Genomic DNA, 14,241 nt, shown 5'->3' with positions numbered 1-14,241 from the left:
CTGGCTACATTTCCCGTGTTGTACAATATATCCCTGTCACTTATTTTATACCTAAAAGTTTGGATTTCTTTCCGCCTTACCCATATATCGCCCCTCCCACATTCACTAATGAAGGCACAGCCTTCGACTTTCCCAGGCAGCAGCATTTTCCACAGATTGCCAAGAGGTTCTGTCAACATTCAATTCATATCAATGGGCCTGGCAATTGAACAATGGCTGATTATTGCAGACTATCATCCCAGGCATACCCATGGAGCTGCTCTGGGTGAGGCTGGGATGCCCAGAGGGAATCCTGTCCTTCCTCCTTCTTACCTCCCGTACCCCCAACAGCCACACTAGACTCTCCCCACAGGCCCAAACCCTTGAAAGTTCAGGTGCCAAGTAAAGTAAAAGTATTTCCCTGATTTAAAAAGAGTAAAAGTTTGAAAATCTCTTGGAGCATCAACACTTTTAAACAATTTTATAACCAAATTAAAAAGAAAGTGTGCACCACAGGTGTTAAGAAAAAGTTCTTCCCTAAATATGATCCTGTAAACTCTCCTGTCCCCTGAGAAACTGTGGAGGGAAATGGAATCCTTTCCTCTGCAATTTGTTCTTCATGATTTGAAGTTAAATGACTCTCTGAGAATGGAAGACAGCTCTGGGGTCTTGAGTCTTTTGGGTTTTGTCTGTTTTCTTTTTTCTCCATACACTTGGTGGGATCTTTGTTCCCCAGCCAGAGATCAAACTCAGCATGGAGTCTTAACCACTGGACCACCAGGGAAGTGCCTGGGTCCAGGGCTTTAGAATCCTGAATATCAATCAAACCAACCAGATCTGCGGCATCGTCCTCTGTTACAGGCTCCCGATGCTAGCAGACAGACCAGCCAACTTTCAGGACAGCACTGGCTGGTGTGACAGGACAAGGCTGTGTGACTCAGTTCAGTTTCAACATCTACACGTGGGCGCTGATGGGAAGAGGGCGCTCCAGCACTCACACTAAACCTACTGTCCTCGGTGTGATGGAGGAGGGGCGGCAGCACCCCTTACCCGCTGCTCCCTGCCTCGGGCCAGCTGTGGGCACAAAGCCACAGCATCCCGCCTCACACCGCCATGACTGAGCAAACATGGCGGCCGCCTGGGAGGCGCGCGCGCTGGGGGCTGGCCCACCTCACCAGAGTTTTCCTGTTCCTTCAGGGACCATGAAACCTTGAGACAGGAGGCCAAAGGATTGGGACAAGGCGGAACAGAAGGCGAATAACGAATGCAGTCCCTTAGGAGAACTCCCAGGGCCCCCCTCTGGAGAAACTCGGGGCCGCCATTCTGGCTCTCGTTCTGTGACTGGGTTTGCCACGGACAGCCCAGCTCCACCTTAATCCTGTGGTGACCGGATCACTTTCATGATCCACTTCAGAGTGAGTATCCCCGCTTCAAAGAGCCCCCGCACACCGCTGCAGCCTGCAACCACCCCCACATACAAATGAAAGCCTTTTCTCCTTTTTTGAAACAGAAATGATTTTCCACTAGGTGGCGCTATATTTGGCATCATAAAAATACTGATAATCATTAAAAAAATAATAGCAACTACCTAAAAGACTTTTAAAAGTGTGGAAGAGTACATCATGTAGTAATTTTTAAATATATATATATGTTCACACATAACTTTTAATGAATTGTCAAAATGATCGCAATGTAACATTAAAATTTTAAAGTTAAGCCACAAAATTATATATAAAAAAAAAAACTGACCTCAAATTATCCTTAAAACACAAGTAAGAAAAAGACTAGAGAAGAGTGTAGCAAAATACTAGTAATGTGGGTGGGCTTTATGGGTAACTGAACATGCACTATTTTCATATTCAGAATAAAAAATAAAATGAGATAATATATGTAAAATACATAGGTAACACCAGCACCATGAGTTTTTATTTTGCACACCCATACAACACAAACATAGTGATTTCTAAAAGAAGTTAAGATAATGACAGCTAACAGATACATGGCTCTATAGTTTTTAAAATCCTTTCAAATACGTTATTCATCATTTTGTCATTACAGTGATGTGCCAGGTATGTGAGATAAAGTTGGCTTTATACAATAAAAACCCTTTACAATAATTATATTTACTAAATAAATTATTAAAAAAATTTTCAAACACACATGTGTAAGATACAATAAAATATCAATTTATGTTTAAATAAATTAAAAATTAAGAAATCTTCAACATCCAATGCATAGAGTAAAACAATGATCCCCATACTTCTACCAGAGTTTATAAAACAAACAAACAAACAAACCAAAAGTAAAATTAAAAAAAAGCAAAATCATGTATATTGCCCATCGATACAACATACCCCAAAGCAATTTTAAATTCATATTATAAATAATGAAGTAGCAGTAAGTAGATCTTCTATTTCAGCATTTAAGTCATAAGCATTACATAAGTTCTTAAAATACATCAACTTAGTCACATTTAGAACTCTCTTACCTCCAGTTAGACATAAGCTTATGATGATGACTATAATGAAACTCAGGAAAATAGAGGCGAGGACCATCCAGAGTTTGCACTTTCCAATCAACTTCTTATTACAGGAGCTCCAAGGGCTTTCCTTGTCAGCCTGGAAAGCAGAGGAAGACTGTGATGCAGTCATTTGGTTTCAAGCAACAGTTTTTAATGCTTACTATGGGCCAGTGACACAGAAATGAAGGCAGCAGGATCCTGATCTCAAGGAACTCCACTCTACTGAGTCAAGTTCACAAAAGGACAGATGGAACCTCATAAAGAGGTTAAGGAGAACATGCTCTGGGGACTCTGAGGTGGGAAGAACAGGCAAGATTTTGAAAGAAGGACAGAGAAAGGCATTCCAAACCCAGAAAAGAACATCCTCAGCATTAATTAATAATGAAATTGGCTAAAAGATTCATCTGATGGAAATGCAGGTTTCAGAGGCAAGTGATGAGAGTTAAGATTGGAGAGAATGAAAGGTTGGAGCATCCCTGAAGAGGTCTTGAATGCTGCCAGACTGGTGTAGACTTAATTTGGTCTGTACTGGGAACCCACTGAAGACTTCTGGTACACAAAAGCTGAGTAGAAGATTAAGAGAAAAATAATGTATAGCTTAGACCAAGAAAAAGTTAAGAACTGTGCTCGCTTTGGCAGCATATATACTAAAATTGGAACGATACAGAGAAGATGAACATGGCCCCTGCGCAAGGATGACACGCAAATTCGTGAAGCGTTCCATATTTTTAGAAGCCTCACGTGAAAAGTGGCACACATGTTAAGACCACTTTTTTAAGCAGCCAAATCACAGTGAGAACATCACTACTGTAATGCTTGGCTCCTGATGTTTCTTATTTCCTCACTATCAGTCTGAGACCAGTAATAAATGTGATATGTTACGTTGGAAAAAAAAAAAGAAAAAGCTAAGAACCTACTGCTGTGGCCCAGACTCTATGTAATAAGGAAGGAACACCAGGAAATAAGCTGCAGTGTGTTCAGTGATGCAGAGGGTGGGGTCAAAGTAAATACAACCGCTGTGGTCTACTGAACACCATTTCACTTATCTAAGCAGCCCTGCAAGGGGGGTGTTAGTGTTGTTGCTTAGTCTCCAATTCATGTCCGACTCTTTTGCAACCCCGTGGACGGTAGCCCTCCAGGCTCCTCTGGCCTTGGGATTTCCCAGGCAAGAATACTGGAATGAGTTGCCATTTCCTTCTTCAGGGGATCTTCCCAACCCAGGGATTGAACCCTTGTCTCCTGCATTGGCAGGTGGATTCTTTACCACTGAGCCACAAGGGAAGACCTAACTTGAAGTTAGGATAATAGAAATTACATAAAGTGAAAAGCAAAGAGAAGAGAAAAGAGCAAATAAATAACAGAGCAATGAAGAACGGCGGGACAATATTAAACAACACAGTACAAAGATAACTGGAATCCCAGAGGGAGAATAAAAAACTGGGGGGAGATAAAATATTTGAAGAAATACTGGATAAAGCATATCCTAAAACTACAGACAGGCACAAAACTACATACTTAAGAAACTTATGAGTCCAAACTTAGGGAAAACAAACAAACTGTATCTAGACAAATATTCAAATTGCTGAAATCCAAACACACAAAATATCTTGAAGGCAGCTGGAGGAAACTCATTTTACCTCTTTTGGATTTAATGGTTTTGTCCCTAGATTCATATGTTGATATCCTAAACCACCTTACCCACCACCCAAGTGTGGCTGTATTTGGACATGGGCCTGGTAAAGAAATAATAGACAATGAAGTTCTAAGGGTAGGACTAGTGTCCTTATGGGGCTTCCCAGGTGGCACTAGTGGTGAAGAACCTGCCAATCCAGGAGACATAAGAGATGCTGTTTCAGTTCCTGGGTGGAGAAGATCCCCTGGAGGAAGGCATGACAACTCACTCCAGTATTCCTCCTGGAGAATCCCATGGACAGAACAGCCTGGCGGCCTACAGTCCATAGGGTCACAAAGAGTCGGACACGAATGAAGTGACTTAGCACACACACACACCACACAGTGTCCCTATAAGAAGAGATACCAGAGAGCTCACACTGTCTCTCTCTCCCTCTGTGTGCCCGCACCAAGAAAAGGACATGGGACGATACATCGAGAAGGTGGCCTTCTACTGCCAGGAAGAGAGCTCTCACCAAAACCCAACCATGCTGGCACCCTGATCTTGGACGTCCAGTCTCCTGGACTGTGGGAAAATTAATTTCTGTGGTTTAAGCCACCTGCCCTGGGGTGTTCTCTCATGGCAGCCCGAGGAGACTGCAACATCTACAAAGGAACAAAGATAAGTCCACGTCGAAGCAGCAGTCGGGAGAGGTTAGCCGGGTCGGGGTTGTATCCTGGCTGATTTCACCGGCCCCCGCACGCGCCCTCCCTGCTCCACAGCCGCCCGCGTCAGCCTGTGGAGCTCCAGCTTATGCGCGTGCCCGGCTTTCTCCTCTCTCAGCAGTGGAGCTAACCCCTGAAAGGCTCCATTCCTCTTCTCCTATGTCCTACATGAAAACCATGGGAAACAATAGAATATGATGGATAAAACACGTGTATCTGGATGGGATCCCAATCCTAGTTACACCACTTAAAGGCAGGGTGCCTATCAGCAAACTACTTACCGAAACTCACTGGCCCCAAGGTTCACAACTGAAAAACACATTAAGTAATAAACCTGGCCCAGAGGACTGTTGTAAAAACTAGAGATCACGCCGACGAAGCACTTGCTAAACAAGGGCAGAGCGGAGGTCGCGCTTCGGCAGCCCTGAGCGCATGGGAGCCGGCGTTACCCTGGGTGTTCACCTTCCCGCCAAGCAGCAGCAGGCGCTTCCTGGACTGATGCCTTGTTAACGTCTTCTCCCGCGGTGACTTTAGCGGGAGCCGTCAGGAAGGAAAACTCTCCACGGAAGGACAATGCAGTTTTTCTTACTGAACGGGTCCCAACCCTCAGCATCTCCTGAAGGGGAATTTAAACAACACACACCTAGGCCCAGATTATAGGGGAAATGGGCAGCCCTGGTTTGAAAATGTAAACCTCCCAACATGCACCAGCTGCTTTACCAGAGGCGGGTGGGGGGCCCTGGCCTGGAGCCTCCTGCTGTCCGGAAAGCAGGTAAAATCTCTCCCTTTTGTGGAGGCCTCCCTACCAGGCTACCCTCAGAGAGCAACCCAGTGCATGACCTGTCCACACAGCTCAACTGCTGTGGCTACCACCTGCCTCTTCTGCCTTCAGGTCCAAACATAAACAGATACTGGCCTTATCTTCCTAGGAAAAGTGAAACCACCCAGAGTGAGCAGTGGCTCTTAAAATTCCCCTGTTCTTATATCCCACACCTCATACAGGTAAGAGGCACTTAATAAATGTGTGTTCCTGAGGTACAAAGGGTGCCCCAAATTTTGAAAACGTACTTTGAAAAGTTCTAGAGTAGAGGTCACACTTTGGAGCCCCTGCGTGCACCGGCCCTTCCGGTGGTGTGTGGTGGGGGGACGGTGTAAAGGCCCCAGCAGCATCTAGACAGAGGCAAACTCTCTTGAGGTGAGTGTGTCTGGAGTCCGAGCATACTCACCTCTCATCCTCACCTGAAGCCTGAGCACTGCTCCAAGGTGACTAAGGCTAGGGGCTCAACAAGGTACACAGCAAAGAGGAGCCCAATACAAGAAGCCGTGAATTTCTCAGGGGCTAGAAACATACCTTCCTGTTAACAGAGGTCCTGAGACACATTTTTAGTTCTCAAGAGACAGCAGGGATCACAAGTCAATTCAGTTCAGTTCAGTCACTCAATCGTGTTCGACTCTTTGCAACCCCATGGACTATAGCACACCAGGCTTCCCTGTCCATCACCAACTCCTGGAGCTTACTCAAACTCATGTCCATCGAGTCGGTGATACCATCCGAACAACTTATCCTCTGTCGTCCCCTTCTCCTCCCACCTTCAATATTTCCCAGTATCAGGGACATTTCAAGTGAGTCAGTTCTTCACATCAGGTGGCCAAATTATTGGAGTTTCAGCTTCAGCATCAGTCCTTCCAATGAACATTCAGGACTGACTTCCTTTAGGATCGGATCCTCTTGCAGTCCAAGGGACTCTCAAGAGTCTTCTCCAACACCACAGTTCAAAAGCATCAATTCTTTGGAACTCAGCTTTCTTTATAGTCCAACTCTCACATCCATAAATGGCTACTGGAAAAACCATAGCTTTGACTAGACTGATCTTTGTTGGCAAAGCAATGTCTCTGCTTTTTAATATGCTTTCTAGGTTGGTCATAGCTTTTCTTCCAAGGAGCAAGTGTCTTTCAATTTCGTGGCTGCAGTCATCATCTGCAGTGATTTTGGAGCCTGAAAAAATAAAGTCTCTCACTGTTTCCCCATCTCTTTGCCAGGAAGTGATGGACCAGATGCCATGATCTTATTTTCTGAATGCTAAGCTTTAAGCCAACTTTTTCACTCTCCTCTTTCATTTTCATCAAAAGGCTCTTTAGTTCTTCTTTGCTTTCTGCCATAAGGGGGGTGTCATCTGCATATCTGAGGTTATTGATATTTCTCCTGGAAATCTTGATTCCAGCTTGTGCTTCATCCAGCCCAGCAATTCACATGATATACTCTGCATATAAGTTAAATAAGCAGGGTGACAATATACAGCCTTAATGTACTCCTTTCCCGATTTGGAACCAGTCAGCTGTTCCATGTACAGTTCTAACTGTTGCTTCCTGACCTGCATACAGATTTCTAAGAAGGCAAGTCAGGTGATCTGGTATTCCCATCTCTTTGTTGTGATCTACAGTCAAAGGCTTTGGCATAGTCAATAAAGCTGAAGTAGACATTTTTCTGGGACTCTCTTGCTTTTTCGATGATCCAACAGACGTTGGCAATTTGATCTATGGTTCCTTTTCTAAATCCAGCTTGAATATGTGGAAGTTCATGGTTCACATACTGTTGAAGCCTGACTTGGAGAATTTTGAGCATTACTTTGCTAGCATGTGAGATGAGTGCAATTGTGTGGTAGTTTGAACATTCTTTGGCATTGCCTTTCTTTGGGATTGAAATGAAAACTGATCTTTTCCAATCCTGTGACCACTGCTGAGTTTTCCAAATTTGCTGGCATATTGAGTGCGGCACTTTCACAGCATCATCTTTTAGGATTTGAAATAGCGCAACTGGAATTCCATCACCTCCACTAGCTTTGTTTGTAGTGATGCTTCCTAAGGTCCACCCAACTTCGGACTCCAGGATGTCTGGCTCTAGGTGAATGATCACACCATCATGATTACCTGGGTCATAAAGATCTTTTTTGTGTAGTTCTTCTGTGTATTCTTGCCACCTCTTCTTAATATCTTCCGCTTCTGTTAGGCCCATACCGTTTCTGTCCTTTATTGTGCCTGTATTTGCATGAAATATTCCCTTGGTATCTCTAATTTTCTTGAAGAGATCTCTAGTCTTTCCCATTCTATTGTTTTCCTCTATTTCTTTGCAATGATCATTGAGAAAGGCTTTCTTATTTCTCCTTGCTATTCTTTGGAACTCTGCAGTCAAATGGGTAAATCTTTCCTTTTCTCCTTTGCCTTTTGCTTCTCTTCTTTTCACAGCTATTTATAAGGCCTCCTCAGACAACCATTTTGCCTTTTTGCATTTCTTCTTCTTGGGGATGGTCTTGATGACTGTCTCTTGTACAATGCCATGAACCTCCATCCATAGTTCTTCAGGCACTTTATCAGATCTCATCCTTTAAATCTATTTGGCACTTCCACTGTGTAATTGTAAGGGATTTGATTTAGGTTATACCTGAATGGTCTAGTGGTTTCCCCTACTTTCTTCAATTTAAGTCTGAATGTGGCAATAAGGAGTTCATGATCTGAGCCACAGTCAGCACCCGGTCTTGTTTCTGCTGACCATATAGAGCTTCTCACTCTTTGGCTGCAAAGAATATAAGCAATCTGAACTCGGTATTGACTATCTGGTGATGTCCATGTGTAGTCTTCTCTTGTGTTGTTGGAAGAGAGTGTTTGCTGTGACCAGTGCGTTCTCTTGGCAAAACTCTGTTAGCCTTTGACCTACTTCTTTTTTGTACTCCAAGGCCAAATTTGCCTGTTACTCCAGGTATCTCTTGACTTCCTACTTTTGCATTCTAGCCCCCTAAGAGGACATCTTTTTTGGATGTTAGTTCTAGAAGGTCTTGTAGGTCTTCATAGAATCATTCAACTTCAGCTTCTTCAGCATTACCGGCCAGGACAAAGACTTGGACACTGTGATATTGAATGGTTTGCCTTGGAAACGAGCAGAGGTCACTCTGTCGTTTCTGAGACTGCATCCGAGGACCGCATTTCGGACTCTTTTGTTGACTCTGATGGCTACTCCATTCCATCTAAGGGATTCCTGCCCACAGTAGTAGATATAATGGTCATCTGACTTAAATTCACTCATTCCTGTCCATTTTAGTTCACTGATTCCTAAAATGTCCATGTTCACTCTTGCCATCTCCTGTTTGACCCCTTCCAATTTGCCTTGATTCAGGGACCTGACATTCCAGGTTCCTATGCAATATTGCTCTTTACAGCATCGGACTTGACTTCCATCAGCAGTCACATTCACAACTGGGTGTTGTTTTTGCTTTGGCTCTGTCTCTTCATTCCTTCTGGAGTTATTTCTCCACTGATCTCCTGGAGCTATTGGGCATCTTCCAACCTGGGGAGTTCATCTTTCAGTGTCCTATCTTTTTGCCTTTTCATGCTGTTCATGGGGTTCTCAAGGCAAGAATATTGAAGTGGTTTGCCGTTCCCCTCGCCAGCAGACCACGTTTTGTCAGAACTCTCCACCATGACCATCTTGGGTGGCCCTGCACGAAATGTCCTGGAGTCTCAAATGAGCCAGAGAATGAGGGTCATGTACCTCTCTGGTCTTTTGGGCCTTCATATGTGCTGTCCCCTATAGACCACAACCAGGACCCTAGTGGTTTGAGGAGACCAATATTCTGATTTCCTGGGTGAACTCGGCTCAGAATACATAGCACCCCCTCTGTAGGAAATGCCTTTTCCAGTCCAGCCCGTCACAGCCATCCTACATGCAGCCCCCTTCACCTGCCTGCTGTCCGCTCCAAGGCAGAGACCACTATCCTTTGAATGACTCATCTTCACATCCTTTAAGTCATACTAAAATGGTCAGTTAGCCACACACAACACAACAACTGAGTATAGGGCTTCTCAGCTGTCTCTACGTTAGAGTCAACCCAAGAATCCTTTTTAGAAGTGCCCCCAGGGGACTCCACTGGACCTTGAGGGTGCAGAGCCTCTGACACAAAAGATGTGTGCTACTCGTGCACACGGGGTCATGAGAACATACTGCCTCCTTCACTGCCTTCTTTAGTCTCTCTTGCCCAAACTCTAGGTCATGAGGAGAGGCCACAGGAAGTTTTTTCTCCAGAGTGACTTTAAAAGATTTTTACAAACTGCATCTTACATTTTATGATTGAAGTATACAGCCCAAGAATTTTTGTGATTTTCCTTTGCCTATTCCCCCAGATTTTCACATCCTTCTTCAGAAAAGGTTCAAATACATGACATAAGGTCCTACAACAATAGCAGGACTACATAGCTCTTGGATACAAAAGGCTTTTCTCCTCTTTGGCTCAAAGAGGAGCAGACATTGTATGTGTGCACGCTCAGTCTTTTCGGTCAGGTCCAACTCTGCAATGCTGTATACTGCAGCCCACCAGGCTCCTCCGTCCACGGGATTCTCCAGGCAGAAATCCTGGAGTGAGTTGCCATTTCCTCCTCCAGGGGATATTCCCAACCCAGGAATCAAACCCATGTCTCCTGCAGCTCCTGCATTGCAGGCAGATTCTTTACCACTGAGCCACCAAGAAAGCCCAGATACTATATAGATGAGTGGGAAATTTTCTTAGCACACAGTAAAATCTATACTTTAATTTTCATTGTGGGACTTAACCTACTCGTTGACTGAAGCACAAAAGAGCCAGTTGATCCTAGTCCTAAATTCTAAACAACACGTGGCAGTGGGCTAATTTTTATCCAACTTATTCAAATCTACCTTGCCTGCTTCAAAACTCTCCATGTACTGAATTATAGTTATTATTATTATGAGGCTACTATCCTTAAAAATGTCTCTGGGACCTTTGTTTAAAAACTGAGGTCAGAGTCCATATAATAAACCATAAAAGAAAACTAGTCTTGGGACTTCCTTGGTGGTTCAGTGGCTAAGATTCCATGCTTTAAACACAGGCGGCCTGGATTCCATCCCTGATCAGGAAACCAAATCCCACAGGCTGCAACTGAAGATCTCATATGCTGCAATGAAGATCAAAAATCCCACATGTCTCAACTAAGACTAGGCACAGGCAACTAAATAATTGATTAAAAAAAAGAAAGAAAAAGCTAGTCTGGCTCAATTACCCCTGATGGTTTTCCAGTTTTGACCCAACTTCGCTACCCTGTTCACACTGACGGTAGGCAGGCAAAGTGAAGTTCAAAGACTTACAATTTTTCCTTCAGTTTCCAAACCCAAATAAGAAAGGGAAAGAACTTCCCATGACCCTTGAATACTCTCTCAGATATCCCTTCCAAGTAGGAAGATACTCCATGATAAGGGATGTCTTCTTCCCAATGATGCCCAAACTGTTCCCTGCTCATCACCCATCTACCCATCTGCCTGTAACTCCCTCATCAGTCCCGATATACCACTCAACTCCTCGTATTTCACCTATGTTCCATAACTTACAGAATCAGTAATGGTATATAACTTAGGCAATTATACACAAATGAATATAAATTATGTGATTATGTTTATATAGTCAAATTAGATGTACATATTAATAGACACACACACACATATGTGCTTCCCTGGTGGCTCAGATAGTAAAGAATCTACCTGCAATGCAGGAGACCCAGGTTCCATCCCGGGGTCAGGAAGATCCCCTGGAGAAGAGAATGGCTACTCATTCGAATATTCTAGCCTGGAGAATCCCATGGACAGAGGAGCCTGGTGGGCTACAGTCCGTGGGGTCACAAAAAGTCAGACAGGACTGAGAGACTAACATTTTCACTTTTCATATATATGCACACATATAAAATAAATCAACAAAAGCAGCATAAGTTTGAATCCTAAAAAGCCAGAGTTCAATCTCAGAGCCAACGAACTTCAGTATTTTGGTAACTCCTCTGAGCCTCAAGTTCGTCACTCTTTGTCAAATCAGAATGAAGTTAGCTGTGCTAATTAAATGCATTTAGGTAGCAGAAGTATTTGACACATGATAGGTACAAAACATATGATTAATAAAAACACATGGTCTTATGCTACATTTCAAAATTGGAAATCTTAACATACAGTATAAAGAGACCTACACACCAAATTCTTAAGAGTCTGTATCTCATGCTTATGCTACACTTGTTGACTTTTCAATTTAAAATACACTTCCACTGATGCTGTGGAACCGAAGAGAATGATCAACACATTAGATGAGGATTTTCTTCTCTTTTCTAAAAAAGTTTTTCCTCTTCAATCATTTCTAGAATGGTCTCCAAATGCTGATGTAACCCTCTTCTTCACACCATTCTGTTCCTCACACAGCTTTCCTATTCAGTGACCTACAAAGCTAGTTCACAAGTCTCAGATATCTGTATACACCTGGCTAACAAGGAAGTAATTAAAACATGAAAGAGCAATCTCTACCAGGTAGGTACTAAACGATAATAAAATACTGACACCCTACATTTGTCCGGCTCCTCCACTGTCTTCAATGTGCATTCCCAGGCTCACAGAGAAGCCTGGTTGGCCACATTACATTACTGTCAGTTGACAGCTGGGAAAAGAAAATATAGACCTTAGTTCCTTGCCTCGGGACACACCTTTTAGTAAGGAAGGTATCACCAGAACTCAGATGTCTGGATTCAGTCCCAAACCATGGAGTCCCTGGGGTTCCTGGGTCTACCCAACATGAGGCAAGTACTCCCAATTCCCACTTCCTGACACTACCTTGGAGGACCCATACAAGTCCACCCAAGCAAGTCCACCATTACAACCACATACACAGAGATCAAATCATCTTTATTCAACATTCATTGCCCTATGGCATTCATCTTTCATTCAAATATAAAGTACCAAATTACTCTCCAGGGTACCTATAAAAGCAGAATTTACATTATTTCCAGGCATCAAGAAGAAGGCAAAAGCAATGCTTTCAACTTCTGAATTTCCTATTTACCCCTCAAATTAACAGCTGAACAGTCAAAGGAATAGGAGTGGAGGAGAGGAACCCAGAAAGGTCAGGCTGGAAGCATATGTATATACATGGGGAGGTCCATATGCCTAGTAAACATCAAACCAGTTTGAAGGGTTAATCAGAAGTTGAATTCAAAGTCTCTGCTGTTTTACAAGCATTTGATGAGAATGAATAAGTTTCCTGTCACTGTTAGGGCTGAATCCGAAGAGTTCTGTCTAAACATCACCAGCGACTTTCTCAGAAACTGAAATGAGGCCAAAGCAAATGATCATAGTCTAGTTCTTTGAGACACGAACCTGGAAACTCAGTTAAGCAGCGCAAGTTCACTCCCACCCCCACCCCCACCCCCACCCCAGTCCTCGGTGCTAAGTGCTAGGTCGCTTCAGCAGTGTCGGATTCTTGGCGACCCCTCGGACTGCAGCCGGCCAGGCTCCTCTGTCCGTGGGATTCTCCAGACAAGAATACTGGAGTGTGCTGCCATTTCCTTCTCTTGCCCTTTTCTCCCTTCTCCCCTACATCTCTTTCTGCGAAACCAAATGGCCAGACTGGGCGAAGACGTGAAGTGTGGCCCCAGGGGTGGTTAGCCAAGATGGATGACAGTGGGCAGTGGGTGAAGGCTGGGGGTGGGAGCGTGGTAGGGGAACAAGTGGCAAGGCAGTATAGAAAAGGAAGGCTAAGAGATTCTCAAGAAAAGACTCCAGTTATCATTCTAATTCTTTGCACGGGGGGGTTGGCGGGGGCGGGGGGGGGGTGATTTTTGAAAGTTAAAAAATTTTTCAAAACCACGTCTACCTCTGGTGATTCTCTCTCTGAAGAGAAGAGCGCACACTTCCCGGATAAGACTCTTTAATTTCCCTGAGTCGGAGTGATCCGAGGGCAGGCTCAGGCTGGAGGGCATTTCTGTGTCTGCTCCATTCAGAATGTTTCAGAGCGTACCACAGGCGCTAGGGGTCGGCTGCGCCCCCAGAGCTGCCTGGAAACCTGAAACCGCGCTGCCACGCCCGGGCCCTGGCCTGCAGCCTGGCTCAGAGCCAGGATAACAGCGGCCAGGGCCAAGGAGACCTTACCTGGGGTTCTGGGCAGGGCTCCTCGGCTGAAGAAAGGATGCCCTGGACGGCTCCGTTGAGAGGCGTCTGCTCGTCTGGCTGCCCTTGGATCACCGAGAGCTCCAGCTCACCTCCTGGAGATGGGGGACTGGCCCCCTCCATGAACCGGCGGAGGGGGACTAAACAGCCCGCCAGGAAGCAGGACGCACACACCCGCGGGTGCAGAGTCCAGAGTGGCCTAGCGAGCTACTCACTCCACCCCCGGGCGGGGAGGCCTCGGGTGGTAGGCGGGGCCCCGCCGGGCGGGGCGGGCAGGCCTCTGACTTTAGCGCGGGGGAAGCGCGCCTCGCTCCCTCCAGGCGCCACAGGCATTCCCAGCTGTGAGCTCGGGAGCACGGCGGAAGAAGGTTGTTTTTCTGGTTTGTTCAGGGCGCTGCCTGCTCTGCCGTTTTCAATTCGCACAATTCAA

General features: G+C 44.9%; 1 protein-coding gene and 1 non-coding gene across 3 annotated transcripts in view; one reads left to right on the top strand and one right to left on the bottom strand.

Moving 5' to 3' along the window:
* C31H3orf52 (chromosome 31 C3orf52 homolog) overlaps positions 1-14,011 on the bottom strand; it is a 34,959-nt gene extending 20,948 nt beyond the window's left edge. For both annotated transcript variants that reach the window (XM_043893079.1, XM_043893078.1), the window contains exons 1-2: positions 13,794-14,011; positions 2,468-2,597 (exon numbers count right to left, since the gene is read on the bottom strand). In XM_043893079.1, coding sequence (XP_043749014.1) covers positions 2,468-2,597; positions 13,794-13,934 — 271 coding nt within the window. In that variant the 5' untranslated portion in view covers positions 13,935-14,011. The remainder of the gene's footprint in view (positions 1-2,467; positions 2,598-13,793) is intronic.
* On the top strand, positions 3,124-3,230 carry LOC122687639. Its single transcript, XR_006339204.1, has one exon. It is a non-coding gene; the product is annotated as a U6 spliceosomal RNA (small nuclear RNA).
* Positions 14,012-14,241: the final 230 nt, after the last annotated feature.

This window comes from Cervus elaphus, chromosome 31 (assembly GCF_910594005.1).
Source record: "Cervus elaphus chromosome 31, mCerEla1.1, whole genome shotgun sequence".
In the NCBI taxonomy this organism is placed as follows: Eukaryota; Metazoa; Chordata; class Mammalia; order Artiodactyla; family Cervidae; genus Cervus; species Cervus elaphus.
The sequence above is the reverse complement of the archived record's forward strand: the minus strand, read 5'-3'. Positions and strand labels throughout refer to the sequence as shown.